Here is a 14121-nt window from a genome sequence, read left to right on the forward strand (position 1 = left end):
TGATTGGATGTGTTTGGGGAAATGATGGGCGTGGGAGGGGATAGTAGCACTCCAATCACTTTCGACTATTTAAAAGGGCACTAGCCCTTTAATTTCCAATCAAATGAGCCTTTTTTGAAGTTTTTACGACACCACTTTCTACAAAAACCTTATATGCCCCCATGGCATAAACTATGACCCGGGCCCGGAAGGTTTTGGGGGGTTATCATCCTCAAAAACAATTTATCTATATGGAAATCAACTACACTGAAAAAAATGGATATCTCAAAATGTTGATTGGAGGTGTTTGGGGAAATGATGGGCGTGGGGGGAAGGGGGCCAGTTACACTCCAATCACTTTCGACTATTAAAAAGGACACTAGCCCTTTAATTTCCAATCGAATGAGCATGCTTTGAAGTTTCTATGACAACGCCTTCTATAAAAAACTTATATGCCCCCAGGGCATAACTGAAAACCCTTGCCCTGGGGGTTGTGGGGGAGTGTCCTCCTCAAAAATATGTTTTCTATCTAGAAATCAACTACGCTGAACAAAAAGGCTATATCAAACTTTGGAGTGGATGTGTTTGGAGGAATGGTGGGCGTGGGGGAGACTAGTTGCCCTCCAATCCTTTTTGACTATTAAAAAGGGCACTAGCCCTTTAATTTCTAATCGAATGAGCCTGTTTTGAAGTTTCTACGACAACGCCTTCTATAAAAAACTTATATTCCCCCAGGGCATAACTTAAAACCCTTGACCTGAGGGTTGTGGGGGAGTGTCCTCCTAAAAAATATATTTTCTATCTGGAAATCAACTACGCTGAACAAAATGGCTATCTGAAATTTTCGTTTCGTTGTGTTGGGGGAATTGATGGGCATGGGAGGGGGGAGGGGGGCTAGTTACACTCCAGTCACTTTCGACTTTTTAAAAAGGGCACTAGCCCTTTAATTTCCAATCGAATGAGCCTGTTGGAATTTTCTACGACAACGCCTTCTATAAAAACCTTACATGCCTCCATGGCATAACTTAAAACCCTTGCCCTGCGGGTCGTGGGGGAGTGTCCTCCTCAAAAATATATCTTCTATCTGGAAATCAACTACGCTGAACAAAATGGCTATTTCAAAATTTTGATTGGATGTGTTTGGGGGACTGATGGGCGTGGGGGGGGGGCTAGGTTCCCTCCAATCATTTTTGACCATCAAAAATGGCACTATTCCTTTAATTTTCAATCGAATGAGTCAGTTTTGAGGCTTTTACGACAACGCCTTCTATAAAAAACCTTATATGCCCACAGGGCATAACTTAAAACCCTTGCCCTGAGGGTTGTGGGGGAGTTTCCTTCTCAAAAATGTATTTTCTACCTGAACATCAACTACGCTGAACAAAATGGCTATCTGAAAATTTTGATTGGATGTGTTTGGGGAAATGCTGGGCGTGGGGGGGAAGGGGTCTAGTTACACTCCAATCACTTTCGACTATTAAAAAGGACACTAGCTCTTTAATTTCCAATCGAATGAGCCTGTTTTGAAGTTTCTACGACAACACCTTCTATAAAAACCTTATATGCCCCAAGGGCATAACTTAAAACCCTTGACCTGAGGGTTTTGGGGGAGTATCCTCCTCAAAAATATATTTTCTAGCTGGAAATCAACTACGCTGAACAAAATGGCTATCTCAAAATTTTGATTGGATGTGTTTGGGGGAATGATGGGCGTGGGGGGGGGGATAGTTGCCCTCCAATAATTTTCGACTATTAAAAAGGACACTAGAACTCTCCATTTCCAATCGAATGATCCCCCTTTGAAGCTTCTACGACGACCCCTTCCATATGAAGTGCCTCTGGGAAAAAAATTATAATAAAACATTGGAGCCATATGGCCTTTTCTGATAAATGACATCTTAAATTGGAGTTGATTGGATTAGTGATGCATTTGAAGCTGGTCTCATACCTGCAGCTGTGTTTTTGGATATGAAAAAAGCGTTCGATACGGTGGACCACTCAGAGCTTATTCAAGCTCTTGACTCGATTGGGGTGAAGGGTTCAAGTCAGGAGTGGTTTTCATCGTATCTACACAATCGGTATCAGATAGTTCAGAATGGGTCATCTTTATCTTCAAAAAAGAAAGTAGAGTGTTGGGTCCCACAAGGGTCAATCTTGGGACCTCTACTTTTCATTATTTTCATTGATCGAGTGAAACATTACCTGTCAGAGGCTGGTGTCATCCTGTTTGCAGATGACACTTTGCTCTTTCTGGCAGCGCCTTCACTTGATGTTTTATGTAATAAAATTCATAATGCAGTTTCTGAATTTCTAACTTTTTCTCAGCAAAATATGTTAACCCTAAACTTTTCTAAAACCTTTTTCATGATATTTTCTAGACTTTCTTCTTGTGCTGGAAATGACCATATCACGGTTCAAGAAAATGTGATAAAGAGAGTAGCAACAACGAAGTATTTGGGGTTTTTATTTGATGAAAACCTGTCGTGGAAAAACCATTCAAGTGCAATAGCTGAAAAATTAAGCAGAGGCCTTGGAGTGATGCGAAGAATTAAAAATCTAGTCCCAAAAAAGATCCTGAAAATGATTTATTTTTCTATATTTTACCTATATATTAGCTACGGATGCTCTATATGGGCAAGTAATTTTGTTACATGTTTCAAAAAAGTACAAAAACTTCAGAATAGAGCTGTAAAATTATTATCTGAATTTGGTGGTTCTGATGAGGTTCCTGCTTATGAGTATTTTAAAAAGAATAAGTTAATGGATGTATCCCAAATTCGAGATTACCAAGTCGCGATTTTCTCGTATAAATATTTGAATCAGCTGCTCACCCCTGCTTTTGAAAATATTTTTGCTTTTAATAGAGACCTTTATGATCATAATACAAGAAAAGCTGATGACTTAACTCATGAGTTTAGGAGTACCACTCGGGCATCTTTTGTGATTCGCCATTATGGTCCCCATGTTTGGAATATATTGCCCGAGTGTGTGAAAAATGCGCCTAGTCTTCCGGCTTTCAAGTCACGGGCAAAGAAGTTTCTTTTATCTCTTGAGTGAATTTGGTGTTATGCCCACTCCAGGTTGTCATTCTATTTAAGGTATTTCCCCGATTTAGTTTGCTTTTTTCTTTTTTCTTTTTTTTCTATCTACTTCTTGTCTTTTCCTCTTTCTCTCTTTTTTACTTTATTCCTTCATCAGATAATTTTCTTGTGTGTTGAGTAGCAAGGTATGAATGTTATTTTAATTAGCTTAGAGTGATAACCTCGCTTGCCCTTTCAAGCTTATTGTCTTTCTTGGCAGGCGAAAGGCGAATAGTGTTTGTTTTCTTTTTTAATAAATGTATATCTCATATCTCATATCTCATAAACTGTACGTGATAAAAACTAGGATGTAGAAAATAAATAACACTCTTGATTTTATACGTCTTTCTATTTGTGAGAAACATATTTTTTTTTTTTAATTTGGTATTTAAGACGAATGGGATATATTGGTCCAAATAACTACCCCTTCTTTAGTTTTCTTTTCTTCTTTATTGTTCTAGTCAACATGGTTTCGTTTATACTTCAGGACTAAATCCTTACATTACTCCGTGGCTCTTGGTGGCCTAGGATGACTCTTTTTCTGGCTCACTTGCTGGTTACATATTCTTTTGTTTTATCATATTCGGTATTTTATTGTTTATGGCTCCTGAATTCTAAACTAACTAATTTGTTTCACTTTAGAAAGTATTTGAGATGGGAGAGAAATTGTATGTTGGCCTACCTGGATTAACTACAGACACCCTTACTGTCCATGACAAGTTAAAATTCCGCCAGAACTTGTATGAATTAAGAGAAAATCGAAAAATGAAACCACAAACTTTTACAAATATGTTGGCCAATTTCCTATATGAAAAACGGTAAGATCTTGCATTTTATTCATTATGGTCTGTTATATATAAAGTCAATTATTAGCCCCTCCGGGATTAACCAGAGACACTCTTACTGTTCATGACAAGTTAAAATACCACCAGAATCTGAACGAATTAAGAGAAAATCGAAAAATGAAGCCACAGACTTTTACAAATATGTTGGCTAATTTCCTATATGGAATCAGTCATTTCAATCAATCATTTTATTCAATCAATAAATTTACGAAAACGGTAAGATCTTGCATTTTACTCATTATAGTCTGATGTTGTTTATTCTAGGCTGGCCAAGCGAAGAAATGCAACTAATGTATTTGTATTCATTTGTTAAACCTGTATTATTATATCTTTGTCTATCTATATATTATTTGTGTGCATAAATCTATAATTGTCTATATATTCTGCAGATAAATCTATATATTCTGCATACCTTCATAGCCCTAATTATTTTATAATAAATAAATAATAGCTTAAATACTAACAAATCAGGATATTTCAGTTTGAATCCAAATAAATTTCAACTTTCAGTTGAAATCTTAGTTTTGATCAAATAAAAAAAAACAAGTTTTTTCAACTGAAAGTAGAAGCAACATTAAAACTTAAGACAAACAGAAATTATTGCGTGTATGAGGAAGGTCGCCCCCTCCTCAACACCTTGCTGTTCACGTTAGTCTTTTTTTTTTATAAAAAAAAACTTCGTATTGTTCTAATTAGACGACCCTTGTGTTTCAGGAGTCGTTTTTAAAGAACTGGGACAAATTTAAACTTCATCGTAAAGAGCGAGGTGTTGAGGAGGAGGGCACCTTCTTATATACATAATGATTCTGTTCCTTTTAAGTTTTAATGTTGCTCCTTACTTTCTAATAAAGTAAGAAAGTAAATAAACTTGTTTTTTAAATAAAAAGTTAAAAAACAAGTTTTTTAAATAAAAAACTTGTTTTTTTTATTTAATTTTTGATTGTTTTTAAACAATGTCAGGAAATCTGGCTCCACTTCCACAGAAAAGTCCCCCTTCCTCACGGAAGTGTCCTCTAGACAATTCAATCTCGGTGAAGATTTGCCGCGGTCAATTACCCTTAACATCTCCACGCGTAAAAATGAGTCGGTAAAGAGAAAGTAAGACAGTGTAAAGTTTGCCCTGGAAATTTCACCCGCTGGAAAGTTCCCTCTCCATGGAAAATTATCCCCGTGGAAAATCCCCCAGCAGAAAATTCGCCCCCCTACACGAAAAAATGTATGCATACTTCTGAATAACAAATACTATACGTAAACAATGGGCAAATCTTATAAAAGACCCTTCCCCAGGAGATTTCGGGGTCTTGTTATTTCCAAAAACATAGTTATTGGGCCTTTCAATTATGCTGAAGAAAATGGCTATCTCAAAATTTTGATCTGACGATTTTGGGAAAAAAGGGGCGTGGGTGGGATCCTGGTTGCCCTCAAATCTTTTTGGTCACTTAAAAAGGGTACTAAAACTTTTAATTTCTGTTCAAATCAGCCTTCTCCTGATATTTTAAGACCACTGGGTTTATATGATCGCCTCTGAAAGAAAAAAAACACGCACACAGATCTTTCTTCTGGCCAAAAATGCAAAATTTCATGTTTTTAAAGATAGGAGCTTGAAATCTCTACAGTAGGGTTCTCTAATATGCTGAACCTGATGTTGTGATTTTCATCGAATTTTTTTTTACTTTTAGGGGGTGTATCCCCTCTTCTTCGAAAATCAGGCAAATTTCTCAGGCTCGTAGCCTTTGTTGGGTAACACTAAATGAAACTTATATATTTGGAATCAGAATGATAGCCAATTCTTTTTAAATATGTATATTGAGCCCCGTCGCTCCTTACTTACAGTTCATTACCTCAAACTGTGCGATAAGTTAAGATTAAGCTTTTTTCGATTTTTTTTTTAATTCTGCTGGGTAACGCTGCACTGTCAGTGGTACTTTTATTTTTTAATTAGATTTTATCCAGTTATGTTGAATTATATTTGGATTTTATTCAATTAATGTTAATTGACTAAAATCTGTTAGATTTTATTCAATTATGTTAAATTATGTTATTATATCTATTATGAAATTATATATTGTTAAATTATACAACCTTACCTGGAAAGGTTGAGGTGGTTAGAGCATGTTATTCAAATGAAGAATCAGATGACAAAGATCGTCCTTTTCGGCCATCCATCTGGGCCCAAACATCGTCCATCTGGGTCCAAATAGTCTGGAACCTGGAATAAAAAATCTGGGTCCATCTGGGCCCAAATAGTTCGTCACCGAATGGAATGGGCAGAGATCGTAAGGAAGGTCGTAACAAATTGGAACCTTTTGGGACGGTGCAGGGAGGGAGGATCCGAATATTGGGATGGAGGAGGAGCGTGCGTAGCTGTGTTGGCCTCAGGTGGCTTGGTGCTACAGTGAATTGTTAGAAGTAGTAGTAGTAATTTTCCTTATCATGCTTTCACGCTAAGTCGTAAAATCTTTCACTCTAGCACAACTTAAAGCACGTTATGTAGTGTATTTCCAAGTACACTCGAGCTCTACATAGAATCTTATGCTACGGATGTTTATGTTAAGTTTTGGGAAATTCAACATAGTAGCAACAACATGAAATTTTTGGATCAACAATTTATATTTTTCCCTAGAAAGCCTTTCACGCTTGATCTGAGCTTGAATCCCCATCTCTCTTCCACATATTTCTAATATTTCGGATAGTTTTCCTTTGATGATTGCACGGATTTTAGACGTTTATTATGATCGCTTTATGTGTTTAAAGTTAGTCCAGTGGGAAAGGGCTGGTTTAATTGTGAAGTAACCTAAGCACCAGGCAAAAAATATAACTTAAGTAATATGATCTTCAAAGGGCCATGGCTCAACCTTCTAAAGGCCCTAGTGTCGGGTCTAGGCATCCACCCTCCCGAAAAATCGTTCCCCCGGATTATTCATTCCTTCCATTTTCCCCAAACGTATCCCATTAAAGTTTTGAGATGGCCATTTTGCTCAGAATAGTCCAAAGGTCATTTAACTATCCGTCTGGGTTTGACGACCCCCCTTCCAGCCTCCGGGGCAAGGACTATAAACTACGCAAGTTGCCGATTGTTAAGATACAAGAATTTTATGGGAAGGGAAGCCATATAAATTTTAGAGGGGGTAGATGCCCCGAAGAGTGTATTTTAATGCCAAGACATCCTAAAATTAGTTATAAGAAAGGTGCAGGGGAGTTGGAAATTGATATTTGATCTCTTTTGATTTCTTGGAATATTTCTAGCCTACGCTGTTCAACCCCAAAATTAGCAGAATTAATTTTGTGTAACAGGGGGACTGCTTTTTCCTCATCCTTAACCTCCCCTTCGTGGTCGTAGAAACTTTGGAGGATGCGACCGAAGTTTCTGCGACATTTTGCTGCATTTGAAATGATATGACTGTCACATGTCAATTTTTTCCGTGTTCCCGTAATTTAATTACTTCCAATATTTAACACCGTCTGTCTCTGTGTTAACGATTCGTAAAAATCTCCAAGATTTTAGAATTTAAAATGTTTTTTGCGTTTATGTTCTGTTAGACCGTCTAAACGTTATTAGGGTGAGGAATATTTTAATAGTTAATTTTTTGCAAAATTATTTGTCAGATTTTTCAGAATAATTCAGTATGCAATTTTTTCAATTAAAAAAGTAACGGAAAAAATATAACAATGATATTGAAAATTATACAAAAGTAGGTCTATAGTAGGACATTACTGCCCCTACTGTATTTTCGTCGCATTATCAAAAGTGGGTCTAACTAGCTACTGGCAAAGACATAAAAAAATCGTCACAAATGATGTGATTCAATAAAATTAAAGTCTATAACTCTGTAAAAATTAATAAGTATTTCTGCTTATTGTTGGGATCGCAAAATTGACTTTAACTTTTAATGTTTTAAGATATATTTTTAGTAAATTAAAATAACAGAATCGTAAATTACTATGTTTGTAATTAAGCTCTTACTGAACACACTTTGCTTGTTAAAATCAAGGACTACTATTATCGTGATGTAATCAAGTATGAAATTTTGTATAACAAGTTATTTGCTTGATTTTCGCGTTTATAAATTTAGAAAATCTGAACCAAAAATGATATATCTGCTCAGGAATATTGTGAAACATAACAACTATCTCATGGTTAGATCTTTCTTCATTAACGTTCAGATCAGATTCTCACAACTCTATTTTCCAAAACAATAAAAACTTTAGCGTAAAGAGCGAGGCGCTGAGGAGGGGACAGCCCCTTTCATATACGGAATAATTTCTGTTCATTTTAAGTTTTAATGTTGCTCCTTACTTTCAGTTAAAAAGCTTGTTTTTTTTATTTAACACTATTATATAGGGAAGATGTGGGTTTCTTTCAATAGAGAAATGGATTGCAAAGCCTGGTTTGTTATTGGGTTTACAATATTTAAATTATTGTTTTTTGGGGTTTAGGGGGGAAAAAGGTGTCTAGGTTTGGTTAGGTTAGGTATCTAATATATGCTATGCATTACCCTCCCCCCTTCCCCCGCCCCCTAACGTACAAATATATAGCCGAAACTTGTTTCTAAACTATTATATTTTTATTCTATTTTGTTTTATTTCATTAGTATTAACCAAACTTCACTTCTCACGTGTGTTCCAGAGAGTACATATGTACCGATTTTTTATTGAGAATTTGATTGTGAATTTCATTTGTCGGTGAATTTCAATTGATAAAAAGATGAATGAGTTTCAATTGATTGTGAATTTCAATTGATTATTGTTGAGATTCTCGAAGTGAGGATCATCCTGCCTAGCTACCGTACGTTAAAGTTAGTTTCTTCTTAATTCTCATGGTTCGAATTCGCGAATTAGCTGTCTTCCTGTCAAGAAAGAATATTACCAAAGTTAAATCTTTCTTCGTTGACAGTGAATTTTGAAAACGAAAGCGCAGACATACTCAAATTGTGGTGGAATGCAGATGATAATATTTTTAAATGGTCAAATACATTTATTTAGTCTTTTTTTTATTGAGCTAATAATCGCCAAAACGTGCCGTTAAAAAATTCGTTGATGAAAATTTCGGCAGTCTCAATTGAGTAATTTCCCTTTGTTCATCTTTGATTCAGTATGGGAAACCAAATTGTAAACTATATAGGAACTCAAATTGTGGATTTTATGTAAATGAACCTAAGGTAGTTACACTTTTTTGGCGTCATATTTCTCTCCAGCTCTCAGAGCTAAGTTGCGAATTCCGTTATGTTGGGAGGAAGTCTCACTTTTGGGGTGTGGCTGACTAATTTTTTACTGATTATTACTGGGTGTTTTTTCTTGCAAATAAAATTTTAATTTCTCTTAAGTATTTTTTCACTTTATTTAAAAGCAAATAAATTGAATATAAAAAAACTAAGACATGTTTTAAATGACCTGCAATAAATTGAAAACTAATTAATGACTCCTAAGGAGGGCATTGTTCAGCATAGGGACTAATGCCAGTCTCCTCCCATTGTTTCGTCTCCTGCTACTGCTAGGGTGTTGTAAACGTCGATCTTTGTCAACCCCACATGTCTTGAAAGGTTATTGGATAGTCTTTGCTTTGATTAGTGACAGGCTCGCCTCCAACTGGGTCAAAACCTCATAATCTATTTCTAGGGTAGATATGATGGCGTTCTGAGTAGGTGGCTGAACCTTTGTAATGTGTTGGCTCTAAAAAGACTATTTTCTGTTGTCTGTAGTAGTTGCTGACGAAGTTGAAAGTATCTCCAGTCTTCGTTTCTTCAGAAAATATTGTCTTAGACTAATCAGCGGCTTAGATTGTTGTGATTGTGTGTGGCCAGATTTTGGTTTCAATAAACGTTAAACAGCCAACTAGAGTGCTGACAGTTCCAAGTTTTTCGTTACTGCTGATGTTATATTTTTTCTAAAGATGACGGCTTAATCTGCTCGCCAGAGCTCGCTTCGTAGTAATCATTTTATTACCATCACAGTTAATAAGATCTACTAATCCGCCCCCCAAAAAGACGTTTTACTGAAATAGTAGTAAAAATGTTTTGTTTTTTTTTCAGGAAAAGTTTACATCCACCGTCGCAGAGAAATCGATTTTGTCGGTAAAAAATTAACGCCTTAATGTAGATAAAAAAAAATATTTAATTACATTGTCTTATCGTTTCTTTATAATTATTATTGTTGTTATTGTATTATTATTATTATTGTTATAATTATAATTATTATAACTCTTTTCTTATGCAAAATAGGTGAAAACAGGAAAGCTTTTTGGACATTATAGACTGCATTAGGAATTGAATATCTGGACTTTTACCCCCCTCCCCTTCCTGAAACAATATCCTTGTCTGAACCATATTCATCTTTGTTGTTAATTTTCAAAAAGGGCTTAAAATGAAGCCAATTAAAGACGCTGTTTTATTATTTTATTATTTTAATATTTTAATATTTTATTATTTTATTATTATTATTTTTTATTAATGTATTATTTTTTATTATTATATTATTTTTTATTAATTTTTATTAATTATTATTATCTGTTTTATTATTTTATTATTAATGCTAATAAAGACGCTGTTTTATTTTTAGATTTGGACCTTATTTCATAAACCCTGTCATTGCTGGTTTGGATCCTAAAACCAACGTACCTTATGTAGCTAATATGGATTTGATTGGTAAGCTCTTTTTAGCTTTTAGCTCAGCGAAGAAGGGATTTGCCAAGGAATCTAATGGGGGGGGGTGTTATTAATAAAAAAGGGGGAGTTCTTTTTTTTTTACCTTAAGTTACTTCTTTGCATATGAATTCCTCGTTTAATTATTTCCATGGGTAATTTTCGGTTAAACTCTTAGTTGACGGTTCGTGAGTGGCATACCTGAGTGGAGGCGAAACTTCGTGTGTGGGGAGCTTAAATTAGCAGTTCAAATGGGGAGCTTGTATTTACGGCCATACTGAGTCAAAATCAGATTGAAGGGCTCCAGGTTCCCTTGAGAGCGAGTGGAGCCACAAGGACTAACTATCTTGAGAAATACTAACGTAAAGAGAATAAAATAAGAAAGTGATGTATTTATTTACTCACATAATCGGAACAGAGGTTTGGGTATATCAAAACACTTGCAGTAAATGTCTCTTGGTTAGAACTACTCAGTGGTAATACAAGTAACGTTCAGTACTACTGTCTATTTAATTAACATAAGATAAAAGGTTGAAGATGAGTCTACAATAAAACTGGCCCGAGTCTCAAGTAAGACTCTAATAAGACTAAAACAAGACTGGCTCCAAAACTGACAAAAGACTAACTCAATTTGCTAAGTTCGAAAGTTCTATACTCTGTGATTTCGCCTAAAGTTACATTCAGGCGTTACCAAAAAGCGCATTATACTAATTCTATTGGTTCAAAATTTTTGTCCTCTATTACTATTGGTCAGTGATGTACCAATCAGCTAGTTGATTTTAACTAACTTTTGATACGATTTATGACTCTTTAAAACTTTTCTTTGGAATTTTTTTTTGCGGAAAGAAGTTTTTAGCTTATAATTAGAGCGAACTAAATAGTTTTACATTTTATCTCAAGAGAATATTTTTTAAAGATATACCTTGTAATTACGGTTTAATATTTAGTTATACTTTTGTGTCTTGAGAAAAAGTTTTTAAAGTTTTTACCTTGTAATTATAGCGGAATATTTAGTTTTATTTCTTATCTCAAGTGACCATCTGTTGATCGTTTGGAACTTCAAACTGAAGATTTAGATTACATGATTGGTTGCATTTCATGTGAAATTGCTCATTATGAATATTTATTGCTGTTACCTTTTTTGTGGGAACGATTTTTTTCGTAGTTACAATTGTGATAAAATGTTTCGCTACTTTTTAAATTTGACAATTAAGTGTTACTTGAATTCTTTGGGTTTATATTCTGGGCGATTTTATTTTACTTGAACAATTTCGATGTCTTGAAAATTGATTCCATTACATATCATCCTTCCCATTCTTAACGATGTACTCATCTTTGTGTTACCCTGCTCTTTATACTCTTTCAAATTTTGATCTCGATTCTCCCCCCTTTTTTTGAAAAGATTTGATTTTTTACTTGTTACGCGATTTAGATTATCTTTTTGAAGATATGTATTTTTTTTTTCATTTCACGTTACCGTTTTTTTTATAAGATTACATGTTTTAAAACATCACTTTAAAGTCCACCGCCTATAAACTCTATTTGACGAAAGGGACAAAGAGTTTCTATTGACTAACAGATTTGGTTATATGATTACGTAATAAGTATTAGTCCCTCCACCTAACATTAAAATTTCTTCTCCTGATATGCTAATCGTTTTACGCGGTTCTAACTAATTAAGTTCTGCCTTCTTGACTAATTTATCACTTAAAATGGTACATCTTCCCTTTATCTCCAGATTTGACTATACTTCCACCTGACACTATAATGATACGATACGTAACTGACTTCAAGAGCACTGATAGATATAAATTAAACGATTGCAAATAAAAGGTTTCATAGATTATAATTTTTAAAACTTAATGTCTGATTGCAACATTGGGGTAATGCAATTTACACTTATTTTCATCTGATTATGAAAAGTTTCTTAATAATCACTAAAGTTGTAAGTTAGATACATAAGATTCGCACTTACTTCGTTATTCTACGTGTTTTTAATACTCACATATGTTGTCACTTTACTTTGCGCTTCCATTCAATTAATGACTGGGGTGGCTAAGTTTTTACAGTTTGTCTTCATGGTACTTCACTTTTTGGCACTCGGTCCTTGGAATAAATGCTTATGCTGTTCACAAATAAAACTAATTGCACAAAATTGTCCGTGCGTTGTTAGCTACGTCATTTACTATGGGTTGATGTCTTAGATTTATTGAACTGTTTCCTGGGTACATGACACTTAAAGAATGAATTACATAAAATAGGTATCTTGATCCCTGAGCTGGGTATCTCTTTTTGAGCACTTTCATCCTCAGGACAATCTAATTCTCGTAAAGTCTGTGTTTCCCATAAATTACTCACAGTTAGTCCTTCTTTTATGTTATGTCGTATAGGGGTATCTACGGTCGGAACAGAATTTCATATAGGTGCTATGTCTGACGCAATGTCTATGATTCTTGTTTACTGATACATAATCATTGAGGGCTTAATCATTGGGATTTTGGCTAAGATAACTTGGTTTGATCTCTTCTCTAACACTTTATTCTTGGAAGTTTTGCACGTACAGTCTATATTTCCCGCGAAACCGATTATGATTGGTTCCTCTTTTCATGGAGGATAGTTTGGTTTCGTGACATCTAATAATGATTGGATATGGTCAAAAATTAAGCTTGGGATATTGGTTTAACATATTGTCTTTGATTTGAGGCTTAAGATATACAATCTTTGAGGGATTGACTCCAGGGTTATTCTTGGTCCTTAGGATTTAATGTTTGGGACCTTGCCATCTAAAGATAGTTATCGAAGGATTTTATGCAGTTTTACGACATGCTGGTCGGGGTGGTTCTCTAGGTAATCATTAATTCAGGTATGTACCTGTGTATGGGGTCCTTGGTTTGTCGATATTGCCTGGGGGTGGCATTACCTGGTACTAGACTTGGGTGACTTGGATTTTCATCAGGGTATTGCCTTCAGGGGTTTCCTTGGTGAGTACTTATTGGTGGTTGACGAATGATGAAAGTAGATGCTACGGGGTTGTATCCGTGTTGCTTGCTGGTACACCAATAATTAATTTGCACTGATTACTCTGCTTCCTGGAATATAAATATTTGGGCAGAATCATATGCTCTTTATAATTGCATAAGTTAAAACACATACAGCAATAATACACAATTTATACGATATTATATGTGGATTATTATTTGAAATAATAGTTGTTATTAGTCGTACTAACGATAGTAACCTAATATGGGTACGGTTAAACTCAAAGATAATACGAATAAAAGGAATTTACATTCTTTCACATGCATATTGCAGCAATTCTAGACTACTATGAGATAAGCTAGGCAATCATAAGAAGAATGATTGTGTCTACAAAAATAACACGATATGAGGTTTTCAAGATTTAGTGATTATATATATACTTATATATATATGCATTTGGCACATGTTCAATATTCAATACATTTTTAAATGTTATTCAATTCTCATCTACTTTAGCATTTAATTTTCTATTATATGACTACATCCGAGGTAATCTACATGGTTTTATGAGAGGTCTCGATTTACTATAAATTTTCAAGT

General features: G+C 34.8%; 1 protein-coding gene across 1 annotated transcript in view; it reads left to right on the forward strand.

Moving 5' to 3' along the window:
• Positions 1-14121, forward strand: part of Prosbeta3 (proteasome subunit beta type-3) — a 63535-nt gene that overhangs the window by 15745 nt on the left and 33669 nt on the right. Inside the window, exons 3-4 of the mRNA XM_089089020.1 lie at positions 3702-3877; positions 10460-10545. Coding sequence (XP_088945146.1) covers positions 3702-3877; positions 10460-10545 — 262 coding nt within the window. The remainder of the gene's footprint in view (positions 1-3701; positions 3878-10459; positions 10546-14121) is intronic.

This window comes from Artemia sp. Qi Xiang Cuo, chromosome 5 (assembly GCF_049724085.1).
Source record: "Artemia sp. Qi Xiang Cuo chromosome 5, ASM4972408v1, whole genome shotgun sequence".
NCBI classification, from domain to species: domain Eukaryota; kingdom Metazoa; phylum Arthropoda; class Branchiopoda; order Anostraca; family Artemiidae; genus Artemia; species Artemia sp. Qi Xiang Cuo.